General features: G+C 44.0%; 1 protein-coding gene across 1 annotated transcript in view; it reads left to right on the top strand.

Annotated features, from left to right (window-relative positions):
• Positions 1–13367, top strand: part of PRKCH (protein kinase C eta) — a 185796-nt gene that overhangs the window by 64352 nt on the left and 108077 nt on the right. Inside the window, exons 2-3 of the mRNA XM_083166713.1 lie at positions 872–935; positions 6055–6205. Of these exons, the coding sequence (XP_083022839.1) occupies positions 872–935; positions 6055–6205 (215 nt within the window). The remainder of the gene's footprint in view (positions 1–871; positions 936–6054; positions 6206–13367) is intronic.

Here is a 13367-nt window from a genome sequence, read left to right as displayed (position 1 = left end):
CATTGCAAGTGAAAGAACGACATGTGATTCACTGTATGCAATCCGGACACCTGGGAAGGTCCCGGGCGGCTCGAAGGGGGTTGGATGGCCATACGCTGCTGCGATACATCACAGTAGTGTACGGCTCAGCTTATGACATGCACAAATCTGGTTACAGATAATGATATGTACAGTAGGGGAATCCGTATAGCTGTCATTTAGACACTTTAATCAAACAGGAGTGTATCGCTTGTTGTCTTGTGCATTGCGTTAGTAGGTAGGTGAAACTTAGTGCTACCTACAGTATGTGGCATGGGCCACAATCTCCTGGTGAAATGATCATACCCATTCTCATCATTATTGGTTCAGCCAACAAACTTCCTGTCTCCTCTGTGAGTAGAATGTATGGGATGCGGTCATTGGGTCACCAGCATGATGGTCGACATGTCTTAAGGTTGACAGGGACATTAGGTCAATGCGGTGCTACGTTTTAGTGTTTATGTTGACTGTGTTGACATTCCGGTTAAAAAATAAAAAAGTCGACCTTTTTTCACTGTCGACCTTACCCATGTCGACCTAATGACCCTGTCGACCTTACCCATGTCGAACTAATGAACCTGTTGACCCAAAGTCATGTTGACCTTCCTACATGTCGACTTTAACTCATGTCGACCTAATGCTTGTTGACCATAATGCTGGTGACCCAATGATCCATACCCGGATGTACAGTAGGCTGAGGAAGGTAATACAGAATAGCGGTTACCCAGTAGTGCTGTGATGTAGAGTTACCTGTGAAGGTGACATGACTGGAAGATGTCTGTTTACATTATGCATAAAAAGCAATTAACGCAACTGTATATAAACAATCGTTTCTCTGTTGTTTTTTCCCCAGATTGATTTGGAACCAGAGGGCAAAGTGTTTGTTGCCATAACGCTGATAGGTAGCTTTACAGAAGGTGAGCTATTTTTATTATATCTTTTAAATAACTTGTAATATAGCATTCATTTTTAAATGACATGTTAATACTTTCTCCCTTTTTATTTTGCCTTCTGTAATGATCATATAACTGCTAAGCTTTCTTTATTATGAGCCTTTTTTTTCTGTATGGTTAGATTATTACTGTGATTGTGCATGGTGATATTACTTGTCAGGGTCAGATTAACAAATAGACTATTTAGGCTGCAGCCTAGGGTTCCAGGACTGTGGAGGAGAAGGGGGGGGGGGGGGGGGAGATCAAGGCTTTATTTATTCCCTTATACCCTTTTACACCAAAATCCCTGGTCGGACCCTAGTCTTTGAACACAGGAGTTTCCAGGGTTGGACCCAGCTTCATACCCCACACAGCACTTCAACCTGGGTCGGACCTAGGTCTGCACCATTTACACTGAACCTGGGTCAGCCCTGCTTTTCCCTATGGATGACATTAAAAATGTCAATTTTAGGACTGATAAACTGCCAACCAACCTTCCCTCAATGATTTAAATAAAAATTAAAAGACATGAAAAGTTAGTTTTCAAAAAGTTATATTCAGTGCTCAAGCACACATAGGGGTATAAAAGTGCAGCATCTCCCATGTGCTCCCCCCAGCCCCCTTCCCCTGCAGCAGCAGACCAAATCTCCCATGTGCTCCCCTGGGATACGGTCAGTTGGTCGACCTAAAGATGGTAGACAGTCATTAGGTCGACACCACTAAGTCGACATATTGCAAGGTCCACAGGGGTCTAGGTTGACATGGGACAAGGGCAGCAGGTCATTAGGTCGACAGTCAAAAGGTCAACATGGGGGTTTTCACTGTTTATTGAGCCAACATGTGCTGACAGGTGGTATTTCATGCCCTAATATCCACTAGTGCAATGATGGCTAACCTTGACACTCCAGCTGTTGTTGAACTATACATCCCAGCATGCCCTGCTACAGTTTTACTATTTAGCCATGCTAAAACTGATGCAGGGCATGCTGGGATGTGTAGTTCAACAACAGCTGGAGTGTCAAGTTAGCCATCACTGTGTCCATGTCGACTGTGTCGACATTCGGGGGGAAAAAAACATGTCGACCTTTTGACTGTCGACCTAGACCATGTCGACCTAATGACACGTCGACATTGTCCCATGTCGACCTAGACCCCTGTGGACCTTGCAGTGTGTCGACCTAGTGGTGTTGACCTAATGACTGCCGACAATCTTTAGGTCGACCATACAATCCATACCCCTCCCCCCAGCCCCCCCAAAAAGAACATAAATGATTTCTGTAGGTAGGGTATATTCCTTGGTGTAAAGGGGGCATTAGAGATCACCCATCCCGATGTACTGTGTGGGGTGAAGTTCTTAAGGTGACTACCAGATTGATGTGCCAATGTAACTACTGACTGATCCATTATCTTAAAAACTTTTCCACCAGCAGCATTGGCTGAGTCATTGACTGATTTTACGCCAGTCATTATAATGGAGAGGTTTTACAGGCATTGCACACTCCAATTAAAATGAATAGGCCATTGAAATTAATTGTAGTAAAAATGCTGGTTTGCTGTCTGTTAACCACTAGTTTGTGTGTACATAATGCAGTAACACGCTGACATTGGTTTTCTTTGGAATATGGTGTTATTCCTTAAATTATTATTTATTTATTATTTATTTAACCGTTTCTTATATAGCGCAGCATATTCCATTGCGCTTTACAAAGGAGACAGTGATACAACAAACAGGGTATTTACAGACAGTCAAAATTTAGGAGGGCCCTGCTCGCAAGCTTACAATCTATAGGGAAATAGGTATTGATACATAAGGATAGATACTGTATTCTTTATTGCATCGATTCCACCAGTATGCAAGGTTCTATGACTGGTTCTGGAATTTTATACGCTTGCCTGAAGTGATGAGTTTTTAGGGAACGCTTATAGGGTTGGAGACTGGAGGAGAGTCTTATTGTGCTTGGGAGGACATTCCACAGATTCAACAATGTTAAATGGATTTAACATTGTTCAAATATATTCACTTATTACAGACAAACACAATGATACACTGAAGTCATTATACATGCATGTAGTACCATTTTATTTGGACATGCTGTTGCATACAGTATTTGGATAAGTATTCAGAACATCTATCCACCAAAGTCTATGACCAAGTTAGTCAACGACTTGATTCTTCAATACCATTTCCAACAACTGGATCAGAGTGTTTAACCTTTATTAAAGCAATAGTACAGTACAAGAGATCTATGTGCCGCAGTGTATTACAGAGTCACCAGAGAGGTGTTACTCGCCTATCCGGAAATCTCTGCCACAGTGGCGTAACTATACCTCCGCAGCCCCCGCGGTGGCGGGGGGGCGCAGAGAAATTGGGGGCGCCGCCGGGGGGCTGCGGAGGTATAGTTACCTGTGGTCTTCGTCTCGCCCGGCTCTCTGCCGGGACCTGCCTGACGTCACAGTCCCGGCCGGCCGGCTCCTGCTGCAATGAAAACTGACTATTATAAAATGGCTGCCCCCATACTGCAGACAGTTTTCTGTCTGCAGTATGGGGGCAGCCATTTTCTAAGAGTCAGTCTTCATTGCAGCAGCAGGAGCCGGCCGGGACCGTGACGTCAGGCAGGTCCCGGCAGAGAGCCGGGCGAGACGAAGACTGCGGGGACAGGTAAGTGTAAGAAGGGGGGTCAGGTTAGGTGGCGGGCGGCGGGGGGGGGGGGGGGGGGAGGTGTTCGAGGGGGGCGCAGAAAAACCATCCGGCGGGGGGGCGCTAAAAACTTAGTTACGCCCCTGCTCTGCCAGTATGTTTGATAGAAGCATTGTGCTGATGCAGTATGTTATCGCTTATGGGCAGCCATGTTGCACATGCCATAGAGTAAGGAAAAAGCAATAGTTGGCGTGTAAAACAGACTATTCTTACTCAAGGACGTCTGACGGTGTGTGGAGCAACGTGTATCTAACGTGTTATTAAAGCAATGAAGAGATACGTTTTCCTGGTATGCTGTATTAGCAGCGGCTAAAGATGTTGCAGGGATGACCTCTGATTTCTCTATACCAGTGATTTTCAACCTTTTTACCTTGCGACACACTAAATAAGATTTTAAAATTGGCAAGGCACACGTTGAGATTCACACAGGGCAAAACACATTGGCCCCCACAGGGAAAAAAAAACAAACCTATTGGCCCCCATATAAAAAAACAACCACACTGGTCCCCACAGGTAACAAAAATAAAATACAATGGGGCAGATGTATTAAGCTTTAACAAGAGATAAATCCAAGGGTGATAAGGAGAGATCAAAAATCAGCCAATCACCTGCTAACTGCCATGTTACAGCCGTTGTTTGAAAAAAAGTCAGTAAGGAGCTGATTGGCTGGATGTTTATCTCTCCTTATCACCCTTGGATTTATCTCTTGTTAAGGCTTAATACATCTGCCCCATTGGCCCTTACAAGAAAAGAAGAGACCAGTAAATAACAGTTGGAGAACTGGTGGTGGCTGTAAACTGGTTTGGGTATCTTTAGATCTGGGGGCACACTTGAGAACCGCTCAAGGCACACTAGTGTTCCACGCCACAGTGGTTGAAGAACATTGCTCTATAGACTGCCTCTTAATACATTTTGGAAAAAGGAAAACTGCGGTAAAATGGGTGTTATCACCACTTTGTACATTTGCCACCAAGTCACTATACTTAATCAGAAGTAGATTTCGACTTACTGACAATGTATGTCTCACATACTGTGTTTTGTTCTAAGTAAGATATTTTAGTTTGTAGGTTTCTTTGAATAACTTTTTGCAATTCCATGTACAGCTGCAGTTATTATACAGGTGTATTACACATGATAGATCTGACCGCCTTCTGCTGTGTATACTAATAAACTCAGTGTTCCATTTCCTGTGACGCACACTGACCACACACTGACCACTTCATGTGCACAGTTAATAATCTAGCATGAGCTGTCATCCTGTGAGACTTCTAGCTTTATATTTTTACAGTCACCTATATTATGATCTTATATATCTTATGATAAACCCACTACTAGATGCATGCTACAGTGTACCCAGTGTCATTGGCTGCTGTGGGTGGTGGTGGGGAAGGGTGGTCTAGGGACAATGCAAAGGGAGTAGCGCCACAAGCAGGAGGAGGGGAACTGAATAGAAGCCTAGGCATTTGTGAAAGTCACCTTCTGAGTATACCAGACCTTATTATTCTTCGCTGGCATTCAAACAACATAAGTGTCTGGTTTTTATAATACCTCCCAGATAAAATAGACTTCTATATGCCTTTGAGACTTATCTATTGGCCTTTTTCAGCACTGAAGCCTGAATTTATTATGTAACGTGTAAGATCTGATGTTATTGCCTTTTCCAATATTTAAGAGCTCGTTAGACATTGGTCTCTATGTAAATACCTGAGGTGCACATCAAATAGTTAAAGTAGGTCCAAACAGCGCCAAATAGGCAAAGTAGGGACCGGCCTAAGGGCCCCGTGATTTTTAAGGGATCAAAATCATATTGATGTGCTATTTAAAAAAAATAAAAATACAATCAATCATTCTTAAATTGTTTCCAAAAGATAGAGAATAAAAAATTGATCAACTCAAAGAAATGGAAACTTTACATTAAAGACTATAGAAAATCCTGTATTATTACTGTAATGTACCCATTAACATCTTAAAGTCCATAAACCATTGATATCCGATTATATTACAGATCCTAGACCAGTGATGGTTAACCTTGACACTCCAGCTGTTGTTTAGCATGGCCAAATAGTAAATCTGTAGCAGGGCATGCTGGGATGTGTAGTTCAACATCAACTGGAGTGTCAAGGTTAGCCATCACTGTCCTAGACTGTTGGTTGATCAAATACTTAAACATATTTGTGAATGGGCCCCGAGATTTCGATTGTATAGGGGCCTCTATAGGGTTTAATCCGGCACTGGTTACTATTAAGATACTACTGAAATATCAGTAACTAGGTTATATGATAGACACACATGATAAATGGAAATACATGCCAGAAAGCCCTCTCTTAAAGTGATTTATCAAAATTTGTACATAGCACTTATGGAATATCTTCTGTAACGGATCTTCCATTGTCACTGACTTTGTAGGAACAATGCGGGATGGACGGCGGCTTAGGCACTTTACAAGGAAACGCCATAGGGCTATGAGACGGAGGGTGCACCAAGTGAACGGGCACAAGTTTATGGCAACGTATCTCCGGCAACCAACATACTGCTCACACTGCAAAGATTTCATCTGGTAAGCATGACATAGAAAAATATACCCTTGCGGATTAAATGTTGGATTCTAACGATTGTTCTGTCCTGTGTAAATGCTTTTCTTTGCTTGGTTGGCTAACTGGTTTAGAAATGTTCAATGGTTGGATCAAGGCATGTTTGCTGTTAGAGGAAATGTTTAACTGCAAATCTTCCATGCCAAATCATGCTGCTTTCCCACTGCAGACCCGTTTTAAGTTACAGGTAATCTTAAACGGTATTTAGCATTCCCACTGCAGCAGATTACAGTTTTAAATGCCATTTAAGTACCATTCCCATTGCAGGTAAAACGTTTTAGCTCTTCAAAACGTTTTTACAGCACAAATGAGTGCCTATGACTTTAATGGGCTTTTCAGGGTTAAAAAGGTGCACACCCACAGTTGTTGACACATAATAAAAGGAGGGGGAGGGGCCAGTGGTGCGTACAAATCCCGCAGCCGTCAACATTTGTGCTATGTGTCGGCTCAATTTAACCCATGGTGGACAGTAATATATACATTGCTGGCCAGTGCCAGCTATGTATATATTACTGCCTAATAACTAAATCATTGGTGCCCAGTGGTGCCTGTAATAAATAGATTGCTGGCATGTGCCAGCAATCTATATATTACTGGCTTATGACTGTCATTGGTGCCCAGTGGTTCCAGAAATATATAGATTGCTGGCATGTGCCAGCAATCTATATATTACTGGCTTAGGATTGTCATTGGTGCCCAGTGGTTCCAGAAATATATAGATTGCTGGCATGTGCCAGCAATCTATATATTACTGGCTTAGGATTGTCATTGGTGCCCAGTGGTTCCAGAAATATATAGATTGCTGGCATGTGCCAGCAATCTATATATTACTGGCTTAGGATTGTCATTGGTGCCCAGTGGTTCCAGAAATATATAGATTGCTGGCATGTGCCAGCAATCTATATATTACTGGCTTACAAAATAAAACATTGGTGGCCAGTGCTGCTCCGTGTGGAGCAGGACGGAGGAAGGCGGGGCATGTGGCCGGACCCAGGAGGACAAGAAAAAGAGGACCTGCGGGGCGGACCGGACCAGCGTCGCTAACGGCAGCCAGCCGGACACAGCGGGGCAGCGTGGACAAGTGAGTATAACAGGAGGGGGGGGGCGGGGGGTGGCAGCGGGGCGTACCGCCGGGCTGAAAGTGGTTAATCTTTCAGCCCGGCAGCGTACACACACGGAGATGATGGCTGAAAAAATCAGCCATCATCTCTACCGTTTAAGATGCATTCCCATTGCCTCTTAAACGGTAGATTACCGTGTAAAACTCTGCTTTGGAAACGGGTTGAAATACCGTTTAACTTTAAACGGTATTTCAACTCTGGCGCTTTCCCACTGCAGCCTTAAACGGTATTTTGTCCTCAAAAATCGGCAATATACTGTTTTAAGGCTGCAGTGGGAAAGGGGCATCAATCTACAATTGTCTGAGGCTTCAGCACTCCCTACAACCTCATCTTTTCATTAAGGTCTAGCAGATCTCCTGAATCACCCCAACCGTCCCTATCCCTCCACACACACACATAAGTACTTCCCCCCATTTCATGTAATAGTCTTCGAGTTGCAAGTTTTAAAGTGTCAATAATTTAAAACCCTGAACAAACCTATATTGGCCTATTTAAAATATTGCTGCTGTGGCTGCCTGGAGCTCACTCGTTATGAGAATCTAGAGCAGGAGATATAGGCATAAAGGGTTAAGTGTAATTTTTCACGTGCATGGTTTCCTCTCAGTGTACTTTTCTGCCTACACTATCCCGATCCTGTGATTGGCCACCCTAGTCACCAGGAAGCGAATAGATGGAAAATAGTGCCAGGAAAGGTGACTGGAGCTCAGAGGCAAGTGCCAGACATTTGGAGGCCCAAGTTGAGGACAGTTTTCTGGAGACAGACAATGCTAGTGATCAGCTTATGGAGCTATGTTCGGATGTATGTGCAATATTTTATGGTTATTAAACTTTCATTGACTTTACTTAAAAACAGACACATAGAACAACTTGGCTCATTCGTCTTCCCCTTTTGCAACCTTATAGTAACATCAAAATATGTTTGATCCTTAGATCTTTGTAAGGAGAACCTTATGTCTATCCCAGGAATGTTTAACAGTGCCCGTCCTCATCTTCTGGTACTTTTCTTTCTTTGAAGTATCTTCCCCTTCTGGACCTTGGTAAATCCCTTGATATATTTGAAAGTTTCTATCATTTCCCCCCTTTCCTTTCTCTGCTCCAAACTATACATCTTTTAGTCTTTCCAGGTGAGTTTTGTGATGTAGGCCATGTACCATCCTTTTTTTTAGAGATGTGCACCGGCCACTTTTTGGGTTTTGGGTTCTGATTACCTTGAGGTTTTGGGTTCTAATGGGTTTTGACAAAACACCTCCTAAGTGTTTTGTGTTTGGATTTTTTTGGGTTTTGGGTTCTGATTTTTTTGTTAAAAAAGCATAAAAACAGCTAAAATCGCAGAATTTGGTGTTTTTTTTTGCTCCTACGCTATATTGACCTCAATAACATTCATTTACACTCATTTCCAGTGTATTCTGAACACCTCACACCTCACAATATTGTTTTTATTGCAAAAGTTTGCACTGAGGTAGCTGGATAACTATGCTAAGCCGCCCAAAAAGACGTGTAATTGCAGCCGTTCTCAAAAAAGTTTAGCCGCCCCCAAAGAAGTGTAATTGCAGCCGCCCCCAAAGAAGTGTAATTGCAGCCGCCCAAAAAGAAGTGTAATTGCAGCCGCCCCCAAAGAAGTTTAATTGCCTCTCAGCAGTGGGCACCAGACCAGACAGGTAGATATACGGCAGTATTTATTTATTAGGCAGTGAGCCCCAGACCAGACGGTACATACGGCAGTATAGGCAGTGAGCCCCAGACCACAAAGGTAGAGATATACGGCAGTATTTAATTATTTATTAGCCAGTGAGCCCCAGACCAGACGGTACATACGGCAGTATAGCCAGTGAGCCCCAGACCACAAAAGTAGAGATATACGGCAGTATTTAATTATTTATTAGCCAGTGAGCCCCAGACCAGACGGTACATACAGCAGTATAGCCAGTGAGCCCCAGACCACAAAGGTAGAGATATACGGCAGTATTTAATTATTTATTAGGCAGGCAGTATTTAATTATTTATTAGCCAGTGAGCCCCAGACCACAGACCGCCAGACTGGCAGATTCAGTGCAGGCAGCAATGCAGCACCAGTGGACTATATATATTTATTTAATATAATTAATTAATTATGAATATATATAATAAATGGCACAGCACAGCACCAGAGGTATGCCCCAGCACAGAGGAGACAGTAGTACTACAGGCAGGTACACAGTTAGACTGTTCTCCTAAGCAGAGGAGAACATAGTACACAGCAGCACTGAGGGAGACAGCCCTAGCAAATAAAATAATTAATTACAGCACAGCTCACCAGAGGTAGACCGCACAGAGGAGACAGTAGTACTACAAGTACACAGTTAGACTGTTGTCCTAAGCTGAGAACAGAGTACACAGCAGCACTGAGGGAGACAGCCCCAGCAAATAAAATAATCAATTACAGGCAGCACAGCACACCAGAGGTAGACCGCACAGAGGAGACAGTAGTACTACAAGTACACAGTTAGACTACTACACAGCAGCACTGAGAGACAGCACCAGCGATTGCAAAAGCTCAAGGCCAAGCTCAAGTTTAAGCCCCAGCAGCAGCACCAACACACCCTCTCCCAACCCACTACTTGACTGGAGTGAAGATGGCGGGCGCGCGGCAGCTGCTTATAAAGCCTCGCGAAATCCGACGCCGGGAGATGACGTTCTAATCACGCGGACGGACCGAGTCAGGCGGGAATCTCCGAGCGCTGCTCGGAATGATGACGTCCGTGGGGGCTCGGATCTCTGAAATCCGAGCCCGCACATCTCTACTTTTTTTGTACAGTCTCTAATGTATTTATATCTTTCTGGAGATATGTCCTCCAGAACTGAGTACACTATTCTAAACGAGGCCGACCAATGACCCATACAGTGGGATTACTTCTTTCTGCTGCTGATTCCCCTCACTATACATCCAAGCATCTGACTTGCCTTCTTTATCATTTCATTACATTGCTTACCTGCCTTTGCCCTTACACATCGCCAAAACCTGGGTTGACTGTGGTCGAGGTCGAAGTGTTAAAGTGCCTAAGTGCACCAAGTGAACACCCCAGGGTTAAAGCAGGATTATACAAAGGTTAATGTGCAGTGTGAAAGTATCTTACCCAGATTATTCAATCCTGATATCAGAAAAAGGTGGCTGTTCCTGTGTCTCCCTTGATGATGTCAGCAGCCAGATCCCTGGACACACAGGTAGCACACTGCAGACATCAAGAGAGCAGCAGTGTGCGGTTTAATTGCCATGACCAATTGGAGTGATGAGGAGATGAGGGGGCTGTTGAGGATCAGGGGGGGGGGCTGAGATATGCAGGGGGATTGCAAGCACTGTCAAAGATGCCAAATAGTTTACAATCAATCATGAATTTAGGGCTACGCACGTGCTCGGTTAGCCATGATTGCTGCAATGTTGGGATATTGTGAGCAGTCCCCAACCCTCTCCTCTTGTTTCCTTTTGACACCTCATCTTTGTGAGACAGAAATAGTACATTTTTAATTTTAATGACATCCAAAGTGTTTACACGGGTGACACGGGTTTACTGTGAATGGGGCCAACCTGGGAATATCTCTGGTTGAAAGTGTAGTGTGAAAGGGTCGAACCTGGGTTTGTGATGTGAAAGCAGTCACCGGACTCCTAGATCCGTTTCCTCGTCAGTGGTGTCACTCACTACCTCTCTACCACAGCTGAGCATCTTCATCATGGCTACAGGCCCCGTTACTGGAGTACAACCTCTCTCATTCTGCAATACTGGGCGCCAACAGGATTAAGTCTAAAAGTATGCATCTTGCTACACTTAATATGCATGCGTTGATTTATAATACTAAAGGAAAGTCTCAATAGATTACAAAGGAAGACATTGAGTATTGGTGCCAGGAGCAAATGGAGGCCAGACACAGGGGTAAATGTATGAAGCAGTGATAACTGAGGAGAAATAAGCCATAGGAGAAGTGGCCCATGGCAACCAATTAGCAACTATAATTTGCATAATATAAAATTATACAAAGCAACTGATTGGTTACCATGGGCCACTTATCCCCTGTGGCCTGTGGGCCAATCAGAATGTTGGGGAGGGGCTTCAGCTATGCTCTGTGTCCCAGCACCTTGGGGGGAACAGATATCAGTACTCCTGTGCCATCGATGCAGGGAAACCATCTGGTTCTCCCACATCGATGGCGATCAACATCTACCATTAACCCTCAATGATTTCAAATCATCGATGGTCGATGGCCATCCCTAATGCACAGAGTAATTATGTACAGCTTCTGTCGCAAGTAGATTGTGTGGTCACCTCTCTATGGAATGAACCTCATTCATGTTTTGATTTTGCATTCTTTCTTCTATAGAGACCGATCATGTTTGGCTGTAGGAAATCTGTGAATATACATACTGGGATGTTCTTCGCAGTGCCCACATATAGGTCACAGAGCACGCCTTCAGTAATCAACCCTCCGGCTCTATCTTTGTGAGCACATGGGTAATCTACAAAGACTTTCACATATGACAGAACACAGGCACAGCTGTAATGTTCTAACCACTCTGTTCCACTCAGTGATTCACCTAATAATATGGACACATAGCAAACTACCTCTATATCCTTTATCAAAAGCCATAGGTTTCTTCGATATCATTTTTGTTATCTGTATAATATCTGCAACAAAATATTCATCCCATTTGGCTTTTTCACATTTAAATGTTTTTATGTTATGGACCTGTAAGGTATTTAGGGGTCTGTTTTTGCTATAAGCCAGCACTGACGATGGGGGGGATGCTCTAACATCCGCGCCCCCTTACCGCCCATCGCCAGCTACCGCTAAATAATTATCGCATATGATCTAACATATGCAATAATTATCACAAAAGACAGGCGGCTCCCCCCTCCCTCTCTTACCCGGCCTGGATGATGATGATGATGCTGCTGCTGCAGGGGGGGGGGGGGGCTGGCTCTCCTCCTCCCTGCACCCGGAAGAGGATATAAAGTGCAGGGAGGAGGAGGTCACAGGTCCGGGTAGCACAACTCGGTGCTGCCCGGACACAGGTAAGGGGGGTCGGTTCGGGGGCTGCGGTGGGTCAGTGCGGGGCAGCGGGTGGTCGCGTTAGAAGCCCATAGGCTTCTGTGGGGCATCGCCAGATTTTTCTGGCGATGCCCCCCGGCTGGGGATGCTTAGAGCATCCCAAAATGCGGTAAAAACCCCGATAACAGGGTTTTTACCGCATTTTTAGTTTAGAGACTCTCCACCGATGATTATAAATGACCGCGCAATGCCTCTTTGCCAGTACTAGATCACATGTTAAAGGTAAGCAACGTCATCCTGAGCCTTAACCAGGTGCCTTATTTTGCCATTCCCCTTATGGGGGTGTATGGGGAAAAGTGGTAAGTGCTAGGACATATCTTAAGGCTGGAGAACTCTAAAAGTGCCCATACATTGGTCCGATTTGGACACTTTTCACGTGTTTCCGATGGATCGGGCTGAGAAATCAGGTGAAAATTGGGCAAATCGGATGTGTTTGACATCCATTCCGATGAGCGGTCCCACACACATCAAATTGGAGCTGAAAATTCTATGTGCAGCACATAGGATTGCAATCGGACCCATCATATGCTTTTTAGCATCTGCGATATATCGCATCCAATTTCCCTTGAACTTTCCTGGCAGCTCCGCGGGAGTCCTTTTTATGTGCGATAAATGACTTCTGCAGTGTTAACTCTAATAAATTGCACAAAGACCTGCAATAGCCATTCTTGCCAGCCGTTTGGCTGGTCACATCATAAGAAATAGATTCCTCATTTAATAAATTAAATTGTCTGCTTTTGTTTTTATTTGTAATCAATAAAAAAGTTGTTTAGTATTATATTTTACTATATTATTCATATATATTCTTGGGTATAATATTATATTTGTTTATATAATATTTCCACACCGTCAAAGTGACGGAACATCATAACTGTCAGCGCTGGCAGCTGTACGCGCCTGAACCAAGCAACATTTGAATTAGTTTGTC

This window comes from Crinia signifera, chromosome 12, assembly GCF_055691185.1.
Source record: "Crinia signifera chromosome 12, ASM5569118v1, whole genome shotgun sequence".
Classification (NCBI taxonomy): domain Eukaryota; kingdom Metazoa; phylum Chordata; class Amphibia; order Anura; family Myobatrachidae; genus Crinia; species Crinia signifera.
The sequence above is the reverse complement of the archived record's forward strand: the minus strand, read 5'-3'. Positions and strand labels throughout refer to the sequence as shown.